Raw genomic sequence first — 12527 nt, 5'->3', positions numbered from 1 at the left:
AGCAACATCAGACGTGCACACTGTGGCTACACTAGCAGCACACCTGTCCAAAACCTGACTAAATAACAAGTTCAATCTCCATCCATCCATCCATCCATTTTCTACCGCTTGTCCCTTTCGGGGTCGCTGGAGCCTATCTCAGCTGCATTCGGGCGGAAGGCGGGGTACACCCTGGACAAGTCCCCACCTCATCGCAGGGCCAACACAGATAGACAGACAACATTCTCTTATTATTATAATCAAATGACAGCAGTCATTTCCATGAGGTTATTTTCTAATATAAGTGTTTAGGCCCACTTACAATGACAATAACAAATAATATTGTTTTTCATGAACTGTGTACTTGTATTGTTTGTCTGGGTGGAGGTCCTGCTTTGGAAATAATGTGTACCCCTTTCAGACATTGCATTTAGTTCCCATTAAAACATTCACATGTTGCACAATGAGATGTAAGCAGGGGATCATGTGTACATTCCTGCAACTTCCTGTTTGTAAAAAATATATTTTTATTAATATACTAACAGCATCCATCCATCCATTTTCTACCGCTTATTCCCTTCGGGGTCACGGGGGGCGCTGGAGTCTATCTCAGCTACAATCGGGCGGAAGGCGGGGTACACCCTGGACAAGTCGCCACCTCATCGCAGGGCCAACACAGATAGACAGACAACAGTCACACTCACATTCACACACTAGGGCCAATTTAGTGTTGCCAATCAACCTATCCCCAGGTGCATGTTTTTGGAGGTGGGAGGAAGCCAGAGTACCCGGAGGGAACCCACGCAGTCACGGGGAGAACATGCAAATTTCACACAGAAAGATCCCGAGCCTGGGATTGAACCCCAGACTACTCAGCACCTTCGTATTGTGAGGCAGACGCACTAACCCCTCTGACACCGTGTCTCCTAGCCGCTCAGGCAAATGATATTGTCTAGAAGTGACGTTCTCATGCTCGCGCCGCAGTGCCGCAAAAAAATATGGCGAAATCTTTGGCGAAACGTAAAATAGACTCCTAGTGTAGAGTTTTTCAACATCAGTGGACATATGACTTTTTTTTGTTCAGTGTAAGGAAAAGGCAGTTTGTCTAATCTGCAACGAGACAGATCATATTAAGTTCAAGTTAAAGTACCCATGATTGTCACACACACACTAGGTGTGTATACTTTATGTGTATACTGTATGTATACTTTTGACACAGCAGATTTGGTCACATTTTCAGTAGACCCATAATAAATTCATAAAAGAAGCAAACTTCATGAATGATTTTTGTGACCAACAAGTATGTGCTCCAGTCACTCTATCACAAAAAAAATAAGAGTTGTAGAAATGATTGGAAACTCAAGACAGCCATGACATTACAAGTGTATGTAAACTTTTGACCACGCCAATTTTTTTTTTAACCCAATCTGGCCCCGGGGTCAAGAAGTTTGGGGACCCCTGCTTATTTGGTTTTACGGTGGCTTATTTAGAAGTCGTATTCGTTAAAAAGACCACATAGACCAGCATGTGTTTAATCGCACTAAAACCGAGACATACTTTTGGTCAACACTTTTGCTAAAAACTGAATTATACTAAAACCAAAGTGTATGAAAGCTGAGGTACTAATATATTATAATTAGGGATCGGCACCAAACTCCAGTTCCATAATGGCACCGGTGCGGACTTAAACGGTAAAACCAGACCGGAAAAAGAAGAAACTATCAGTGCCTTATTTCTGTGTTTAAGAAATGCAAACTCGGCAACCTGCAACAAGTACTTGACAATGATATTGTACAAGTAACATATTGTTAGTAATGTAGTGATATTGTACAAGCAAGTAGTATAGTAGTAGTGATATTGTACAAGCAAGTAGTATAGTAGTAGTGATATTGTACAAGTAACATATTGTTAGTAATGTAGTGATATTGTACAAGCAAGTAGTATAGTAGTAGTGATATTGTACAAGCAAGTAGTATAGTAGTAGTGATATTGTACAAGCAAGTAGTATAGTAGTAGTGATATTGTACAAGTAACCTATTGTTAGTAATGTAGTGATATTGTACAAGCAAGTAGTATAGTAGTAGTGATATTGTACAAGCAACTAGTATAGTAGTAGTGATATTGTACAGGTAACATATTGTTAGTAATGTAGTGATATTGTACAAGCAAGTAGTATAGTAGTAGTGATATTGTACAAGCAAGTAGTATAGTAGTAGTGATATTGTACAGGTAACATATTGTTAGTAATGTAGTGATATTGTACAAGCAAGTAGTATAGTAGTAGTGATATTGTACAAGCAAGTAGTATAGTAGTAGTGATATTGTACAGGTAACATATTGTTAGTAATGTAGTGACATTGTACAAGCAAGTAGTATAGTAGTAGTGATATTGTACAAGCAAGTAGTATAGTAGTAGTGGCATTGTACAAGCAAGTAGTATAGTAGCAGTGATATTGTACAGGTAACATATTGTTAGTACTGTAGTGATATTGTACAAGCAAGTAGTATAGTAGTAGTGATATTGTACAAGCAAGTAGTATAGTAGTAGTGATATTGTACAATCAACTAGTATAGTAGTAGTGATATTGTACAGGTAACATATTGTTAGTAATGTAGTGATATTGTACAAGCAAGTAGTATAGTAGTAGTGATATTGTACAAGCAAGTAGTATAGTAGTAGTGATATTGTACAAGCAACTAGTATAGTAGTAGTGATATTGTACAGGTAACATATTGTTAGTAATGTAGTGATATTGTACAAGCAAGTAGTATAGTAGTAGTGACATTGTACAAGCAAGTAGTATAGTAGTAGTGATATTGTACAAGCAAGTAGTATAGTAGTAGTGATATTGTACAAGTAACATATTGTTAGTAATGTAGTGACATTGTACAAGCAAGTAGTATAGTAGTAGTGATATTGTACAAGCAAGTAGTATAGTAGTAGTGGCATTGTACAAGCAAGTAGTATAGTAGCAGTGATATTGTACAGGTAACATATTGTTAGTACTGTAGTGATATTGTACAAGCAAGTAGTATAGTAGTAGTGATATTGTACAAGTAACATATTGTTAGTAATGTAGTGATATTGTACAAGCAAGTAGTATAGTAGTAGTGATATTGTACAAGCAAGTAGTATAGTACCGGGTAGTAGTGATATTGTACAATCAACTAGTATAGTAGTAGTGATATTGTACAGGTAACATATTGTTAGTAATGTAGTGATATTGTACAAGCAAGTAGTATAGTAGTAGTGATATTGTACAAGCAAGTAGTATAGTAGTAGTGATATTGTACAAGCAACTAGTATAGTAGTAGTGATATTGTACAGGTAACATATTGTTAGTAATGTAGTGATATTGTACAAGCAAGTAGTATAGTAGTAGTGATATTGTACAAGCAAGTAGTATAGTAGTAGTGATATTGTACAGGTAACATATTGTTAGTAATGTAGTGATATTGTACAAGCAAGTAGTATAGTAGTAGTGACATTGTACAAGCAAGTAGTATAGTAGTAGTGATATTGTACAAGCAAGTAGTATAGTAGTAGTGATATTGTACAGGTAACATATTGTTAGTAATGTAGTGACATTGTACAAGCAAGTAGTATAGTAGTAGTGATATTGTACAAGCAAGTAGTATAGTAGTAGTGGCATTGTACAAGCAAGTAGTATAGTAGCAGTGATATTGTACAGGTAACATATTGTTAGTACTGTAGTGATATTGTACAAGCAAGTAGTATAGTAGTAGTGATATTGTACAAGTAACATATTGTTAGTAATGTAGTGATATTGTACAAGCAAGTAGTATAGTAGTAGTGATATTGTACAAGCAAGTAGTATAGTAGTAGTGATATTGTACAATCAACTAGTATAGTAGTAGTGATATTGTACAGGTAACATATTGTTAGTAATGTAGTGACATTGTACAAGCAAGTAGTATAGTAGTAGTGATATTGTACAAGCAAGTAGTATAGTAATAGTGATATTGTACAAGCAAGTAGTATAGTAGTAGTGATATTGTACAAGTAACATATTGTTAGTAATGTAGTGATATTGTACAAGCAAGTAGTATAGTAGTAGTGATATTGTACAAGCAAGTAGTATAGTAGTAGTGATATTGTACAAGCAACTAGTATAGTAGTAGTGATATTGTACAGGTAACATATTGTTAGTAATGTAGTGATATTGTACAAGCAAGTAGTATAGTAGTAGTGATATTGTACAAGCAACTAGTATAGTAGTAGTGATATTGTACAGGTAACATATTGTTAGTAAGGTAGTGATATTGTACAAGCAAGTAGTATAGTAGTAGTGATATTGTACAAGCAAGTAGTATAGTAGTAGTGATATTGTACAGGTAACATATTGTTAGTAATGTAGTGATATTGTACAAGCAAGTAGTATAGTAGTAGTGACATTGTACAAGCAAGTAGTATAGTAGTAGTGATATTGTACAAGCAAGTAGTATAGTAGTAGTGATATTGTACAGGTAACATATTGTTAGTAATGTAGTGACATTGTACAAGCAAGTAGTATAGTATTTTATAATATAAGTCTTTTAATAGCTACTCTGTTCAACTTGAATGTCACATAATTCCATAAAAATAAAAAGGCATTGTTTTTTAGGCTTTTTATAAATACAATTGTGCATATTAGTTAGCACTGGCACCGTTTTTAAAGTACCAATTTGGTACAAATACTGTATCTCTGCAATACTTCTAATATCATATATTGTTGTCTTTCTTTGTTTTCCACTGAGTTTACATCAAAATAAGATCCTTTAAAGTATGGATGGCTTTTGTGGCAAAATAAAGACATATAAAGTCAATGAAAGAAATAGTTCAAATGTGGGAGGCAGCTAATTTTTTATTGAGTCAAGGCAAATTGTAGATATACAATTCAGCCGTTTAAAAAAAACATGAAAGCAACAAAATAAGAGCAAAAAGCAGCACTGTGCATAGGGCCCCACCTTGCATGAAGAAGCGCAAGTGAAATGTCAATTAATGAATGACGGGGTGCTTTGTTTAAAATGTTACTTTCAATGTATTCCTAGCCACTTCTTGCTCCTTCACTGATAACAATATATTGGAAAAATCCCCCACGTAGTCTTGTGGCGCACATCGTTAGTTCTTGTCTTAAAAGGCAGTGGTGCTGCGTTCAAATCCCAGCTGAGGGTAGTAATGTTACGCTTTGGCCACATGGTAGCAGTAGTCGTCGTGTCCAATATGCAGATGGCAGCAGGAGACAGCTTGTAGGTAAAATGTCTTTAAAACTAGTGCAGCTTTGAGTGCACACGAAGCATACGGGATGCGATGTCAACACGACACAAACTAAATAGGCTACAATGTAAACTTCAATAGGATTCAGTCCGCAAAAAAACAGTTAAGCTCCCAACAGTAGCATGACATTCAAAAGGTAATGTGCCATTACCAGCCAGCAGCAACGGATTAACTTACACAGACTTGATTCTAAACTAAATCTGTGTTCCATTTGTACTGGGAAGTCAGAATTTCCGAGTTTCTAGTCGGAATTTCAACTGGAACACCCCTGGTGGTCAGAAAGTTGGAGCATTCTCACCACCCCCGACTGCGTTCCAAAGATGGCTGCTCTGGATGTAAACAATGACGTCCGCTGCTATCAATGTTCCCTCTAATTTTTCATGTGTGTGAGCAAACGCAAAATCTCCCTGAGCATTCAGTGGAGCCCATGTGAGCAACATCAGACGTGCACACTGTGGCTACACTAGCAGCACACCTGTCCAAAACCTGACTAAATAACAAGTTCAATCTCCATCCATCCATCCATCCATTTTCTACCGCTTGTCCCTTTCGGGGTCGCTGGAGCCTATCTCAGCTGCATTCGGGCGGAAGGCGGGGTACACCCTGGACAAGTCCCCACCTCATCGCAGGGCCAACACAGATAGACAGACAACATTCTCTTATTATTATAATCAAATGACAGCAGTCATTTCCATGAGGTTATTTTCTAATATAAGTGTTTAGGCCCACTTACAATGACAATAACAAATAATATTGTTTTTCATGAACTGTGTACTTGTATTGTTTGTCTGGGTGGAGGTCCTGCTTTGGAAATAATGTGTACCCCTTTCAGACATTGCATTTAGTTCCCATTAAAACATTCACATGTTGCACAATGAGATGTAAGCAGGGGATCATGTGTACATTCCTGCAACTTCCTGTTTGTAAAAAATATATTTTTATTAATATACTAACAGCATCCATCCATCCATTTTCTACCGCTTATTCCCTTCGGGGTCACGGGGGGCGCTGGAGTCTATCTCAGCTACAATCGGGCGGAAGGCGGGGTACACCCTGGACAAGTCGCCACCTCATCGCAGGGCCAACACAGATAGACAGACAACAGTCACACTCACATTCACACACTAGGGCCAATTTAGTGTTGCCAATCAACCTATCCCCAGGTGCATGTTTTTGGAGGTGGGAGGAAGCCAGAGTACCCGGAGGGAACCCACGCAGTCACGGGGAGAACATGCAAATTTCACACAGAAAGATCCCGAGCCTGGGATTGAACCCCAGACTACTCAGCACCTTCGTATTGTGAGGCAGACGCACTAACCCCTCTGACACCGTGCTGCCCTACTAACAGCATTTCATTATTAATATTTATAAATTAAGATTCCTAATAAATGACACTAGAATAAGCACACATTTGATTGGTAAATCATAGTGTAACGACCTGGAATGACACGTTATGCGTGGTGTTGGAGTTGTCCGACTTTTTGTGTGGCTGTAAACGCATCACTGGCTCAGTGCCATATGTGCATGTGTTGGCGCAAGTGAGAAAGAGCGAGCGGCTGGGCTGCTGTTGATATAACAAAGTTGCTTTTGGTCTGGTTTGTACTGCAGAAAATGACCACTTTTGCTAGATATCATTTTTTTTACTAATGTTTTGGTGATGTGTTTATGGCCGACAAAAAAGAGTTTTGCTCAGTAAAGTGATGGATGGAATTCATGTCCTCAAAGCGTCTTGACAGACGTTACAATATTTGAACATGATGACGAAAACTGTTTCCTCTGTCGTGTCCGTGTGTCGAAAATTGTTATGTGCTTATTTTTTTATTTGATTTTGTGCGTGGCATAGATTTGCCGTGCGCAGAGGACGCTTGAGCAGTGCGCAATTGCACAGGCGCGCACTTTAGAGGGAACGTTGGCTGCTATAATATCTGTTATTAGCACTTCTGATGACTTTTTGTCGCAGTGAATCACCCACATACAATGTATTGTTGTACGTTTTTATATGTGGTACATGTGGTTTGTATGTCGCTAGCAATAGCAATAGCGGCTGTGTTCCCTCCTCATCCACCGTGCTTGAAGGTTGCAGAAAGAGTGCATATTTTTCCATAAATCGTTTCTATTCAGACAAGAGCAAAAATAGCCTTTGTGGATGAGGCAATCTTAATTTCCGACCTCGTAACTGGAACGCTTGCAATTAGGCTGTGACGTCATTCCCAGCTCCGACTTCCCACTTCCCAGGTAAATGGAACGCAGCATAAGGACAGGTGTGCTGGCAGACAAAGTAAAGGTGCCGCATAACCAAAGTAACAGGTAGTGGTAACTAGAAAATACGAGTGCTGGACAGGAACTGAGCACTAAACATAGAAAAACACAAGACTAAAGTGTCAAGCAGGGCATGACAGGTAAGGATTACACATTTATGTTTTAATGATGTTAAAGTTGTTATTTTTGCATTAAGAATATATCATTATTGAGCAATTTATTTCCCATTAATTTGTTTTTGTAAAAAAAAATCCATCAAATTCAATTCAAGTTTGCTTTAAAAAATAAAATAAAAAAAGGAAAACATTTGTTTTTCATACAAAAGTGAAAATTTTTGTGATGGGGGATGGAGCTCCAAATATAATTTTGCTTAGGGCCCCAATTCAACCTAGGGTAGGTAAACACTGTGTTGCTACCGATAATGCAAAGCCTTTTTTTTTCTAAATGAAAAGCGTGGCCCTAGCTTCCTTGTATTTTTCAGTATGCAGCCCACAGTGGAAGTATTTTCATGCTTGCCATGTTGGAACAGAAAGAGGTAGTTCACACCACAGAGTGCTAACCAGGGAATTGCATACCATAATAATATAGCGTGCTTAAGAATTAAGATGGAGGGAACTAAGAGTTAGTCCCAGCCTTGTTGTCCACATGGCGGAGACAAATGAGGCCACGCCCTGAAGAGGTTCTGGCTGACAACCAGTTTCTTTGGGTCACAATCTATGGTCTGCTATTGGCTGCTGGGGCTAAAATAAGCAGTAGTGCGCGGGTGGTTCTACATGTATAGGGAAGTTCTATAATTAGACCAATGACGTGTCTGTTCTGGTAGGAAAAATCAGCAGCCGTCTGAGACGTCCACCATAATGGACGCGGTGCTGCACTGTGCCGTGGGAATGACCCCAAAACTCGGCTGCAGTCGACATGCCTTTTCTGAAAAAGACGGCGCATGAACTCACTCACCCTTTTGTCGATGTCATTGTGCTGCAGCTGAACAAAGCGAGCGCTGATGGCGGCGATGTAGCTCTGCTGGTTGGAGAAGGCCACGCGACCGGCTCCCTTCGGGTACTTGAGCTCCGGATCTGTGTCGATTCCAGCGTAGCAAACGCCGCCATACAGACGGTCCATGATCATGGCCAGCTCCACTGCAGCGAGGAAGAATAGTGAAAGGGCGCCGGATGATTAGTCTTTCATTCTGTGTCCTCTCAAGTTTAAGGACCTTTTGTGCTCAAACTCAAAGCCTTGGCCTATTGTAGTTTTAAAGCCAGCGCCGCACTTGAGTGTCTCAAAAGGCTCAGACCAAATATGTTTGCCCCCCTAAAAAAGGACTAAGCCTGAAACATCCTGCACTTCAACAAAATAACCAAGATCACACAAAATTGTGACTGGAAATTTTACCTGCACGCAAGGGCCTTGGAACCCCCCCTACAAAGATAGTCTTACGGGGGTCCAACGGCTGGGAGCCATCCATGACAAAATCACTGTCACTCAGGTTCCACGGACGGATCTGGACCTGCCCACGCACACAAAAAGACATGCTGGTATAGGTATATAATGGACTCCAATAAAACAACTGAACTAAAAAATGTGCCTTTATGAAGACAAAATCTCTGAGTTCTGATTGACATATGTAACTTTGTACAATTCTGCAAAGTTCTTCTTGCAAGTTAATAGGAATATCAATAGGTATATAATGAAAACACAGTACTTTTTGTATGATTTGGCTTTCTATGAAAGTTTTTGACGCAAAGAATCACGTCTTTCTGCGTCCTCAGTCTCTGTGCTTTTTAAAACCAAGTACAACTTCTAGATAACCCACTGAGGCAAGGTCGGCCCATGGCATAACACTGCATATGCATATATATATATATATACATATGTATATATAGTGGAGGTTTCTGTGGTTTATCCGTTATACAGTGCTCAATACCAGGGTAGAGCGGAATATACGTTAGGTCAGGAAAAACACAAGAGGCTAAATCATCCCTACAAGCCTGTTTCGTCAGGGGAAAAAAATCCCCTGACGAAAAAGGACATAAAAAACCTGAAAAAGGACATTCATCCACATGAAAAAATCCCCAGACAAGCAGGGAAACCTGCGAAACAGGCTTGTAGGGATGATATAGCCTCTTGTGTTTTTTCCTGACCTAACGTATATATGTGTATATTATATATATATATATATATATATATATATATATATATATATATATATATATATATACATATATACACGTATATGCATATATATGCATATGCACATATATGCATATGCATTTATATATTTATGCATATATATATATATACATGCATATATATATATATACATATATATTTATATATATGCATATATATATATATATATATATATATATATATATATATATATATATCAGTGGTTCTTAACCTTGTTGGAGGTACCGAACCCCACCAGTTTCATATGCGCATTCACCGAACCCTTCTTTAGTGAAAAATAAATGTTATTTTTTTATATGTTATATGTTTTTGGTAACACTTTAGTATGGGGAACATATTCTAAGTAACAAATACTTAATTTAGAGTTATTTGGACACTAGGGGAACATATTCTAAGTAATAAAGACTTAATTTAGAGTTATTTGTTAGGGTCAGGGTTAGAGGGTTAGGGTTATAATAAGGCCTTGCCGAACAAGGCATTAATAGGTACTTAATAATGACTAGTTAAGAGCCAATATGTTACTAATTTGCATGTTAATAAGCAACTAATTAATGGTGAATATGTTCCCCATACTAAAGTGTTACCATGTTTTTTTTACGACTAATTAATGGTAAATATGTTCCCCATACTAAAGTGTTACCATGTTTTTTTACTGGTGCATAAAATTAACCGTGCATGAACATCACATCTCTCGTTTATGTTTTACTTGGTAAACACTTGAACGCAACAGTTTTACTATTGATGTACTTAATAGACATTTGAACGCAACAATCTCGTTAATGTTTTACTTGGTAAACACTTGAACACAACATTCTTACTTTTAATGTACTTAGTAGACATTTGAATGCAACACTATTATTTTACTTGGTAAACACTTGAACACACCATCCTTACTATTGATGTACTTAATAGACATTTGAACGCAACACTCCCACTATTATTTTACATAGTAAACACTTGAACACAACATTCTTACTATTGATGTACTTAATAGACATTTGAACGCAACACTCCTGTTTATGTTTTACTTGGTAAACACTTGAACACAACATTCTTACTATTGATGTACTTAATAGACATTTGAACGCAACAATCTCGTTAATGTTTTACTTGGTACACACTTGAACGCAACATTCTTACTATTGATCTACTTAGTAGACATTTGAACGCAACACTCCCACTATTATTTGACTTGGTAAACAATTGAACACAACATTCTTACTATTGATGTACTTAGTAGACATTTGAACGCAACACTCTGGTTTATGTTTTACTTGGTAATGAACGCAACATTTTTACTATTGATGTACATAATAGACATTTGAACGCAACAATCTCGTTAATGTTGTAATGTTCAAACAACAAAACTAACACAGTGCATAAACTCACAACAAATTACACACCTGCAAACCAGTCAGCTGTTGCCGTATCCGTAATACGCCGATAGGGAGAAGTTTGTATTTACACGATGAGTCGGGTGTGTTTTGACCTCGGCCGAACCCCTGAGGCCGACTCACCGAACCCCTAGGGTTCGATCGAACCCAGGTTAAGAACCACTGATTATATATATATATATATATATATATATATATATATATATATATATATATATATATATATATATACATATATATATATGCATATATATGCATATATATGTACTGTATATAGCGGGTTCATGCGCCTTCCTTTTCATATTTATATATATACACACACATATTTTTTATCTTGAGTTTACAATAATTTCTACAACTCTTATTTTTTTGTGATAGAGGTATTGGAGCATACTTGTTTGTCACAAAAAACATTCATGAAGTTTGGTTCTTTTATGAATTTATTATGGGTCTACTGAAAATGTGACCAAATCTGATGGGTCAAAAGTATACATACAGCAATGTTAATATTTGGTTACATGTCCCTTGGCAAGTTTCACTACAATAAGGCGCTTTTGGTAGCCATCCACAAGCTTCTGGCAAGTTTCTGGTTGAATTTTTGACCACTCCGCTTGACAAAATTGGTGCAGATCAGCTAAATTTGTTGGTTTTCTGACATGGACTTGTTTCTCCAGCATTGTTCACACGTTTAAAGTCAGGACTTTGGGAAGGTCGATCTAAAAAACTTAATTCTACACAGCAGATGTTAAGGCTCATACAAAGAATGTATAGACAGAGGCGACATGCACGAGAAAGTGTGTTTAGCAATGCCCACACAGAGAACACTATGTACAAAAATATAGACCAGGAAATGGGGAAAAGGCAACAGGAGATGCTACAGAACACATCTAACATCTAACTGCCGTGCTTAACGTTCCTCCCACCGCAGCCTCCTCAGACAGGAGTAAAGCGACAGCTTTCAACACAAAACAGGAAACAGATGTAACAGAATAAGAGCACAGAACCTGAACTCATGGAAAACGACACAAAAAGCAAACCGTCATGCGGAACATTACACAAGAATGTTAGCAGGCACTACCATAAAGAAGGTGAGAAACATTGGTAGCAAAGTATGAAGGTGGTGTCTGCATGGCCTTGTTTGCCAACAAAAGCCTTAACAGTAGAGATGTCCGATAATGTTTTTTTTGCCGATATCCGATATTTCGATATTGTGCGATATTAATTACTGATGTCAACCGATATCGATATATACAGTCGTGGAATTAACACATTATTATGCCTAATTTTGTTGTGATGCCCCGCTGGATGCATTAAACAATGTAACAAGGTTTTCCAAAATAAATAAACTCAAGTTACGGAAAAAAATGCCAACATGGCACTGCCATATTTATTATTGAAGTCACAAAGTGCATTATTTTTTTTAACAAGCC

The 12527-nt window shown here is 37.7% G+C and overlaps 1 protein-coding gene across 7 annotated transcripts in view; it reads right to left on the bottom strand.

The window, feature by feature from the left end:
* cpeb3 (cytoplasmic polyadenylation element binding protein 3) overlaps nt 1-12527 on the bottom strand; it is a 112251-nt gene that overhangs the window by 12933 nt on the left and 86791 nt on the right. For all 7 annotated transcript variants that reach the window (XM_061962380.1, XM_061962371.1, XM_072916200.1 and 4 more), the window contains 2 exons: nt 8906-9020; nt 8471-8652 (listed from right to left, as the gene is read on the bottom strand). In XM_061962380.1, coding sequence (XP_061818364.1) covers nt 8471-8652; nt 8906-9020 — 297 coding nt within the window. The remainder of the gene's footprint in view (nt 1-8470; nt 8653-8905; nt 9021-12527) is intronic.

The sequence above is a fragment of the Nerophis lumbriciformis genome, linkage group LG02 (assembly GCF_033978685.3).
Source record: "Nerophis lumbriciformis linkage group LG02, RoL_Nlum_v2.1, whole genome shotgun sequence".
NCBI lineage: Eukaryota > Metazoa > Chordata > Actinopteri > Syngnathiformes > Syngnathidae > Nerophis > Nerophis lumbriciformis.
This window is presented reverse-complemented; position numbering and strand designations above follow the sequence as displayed.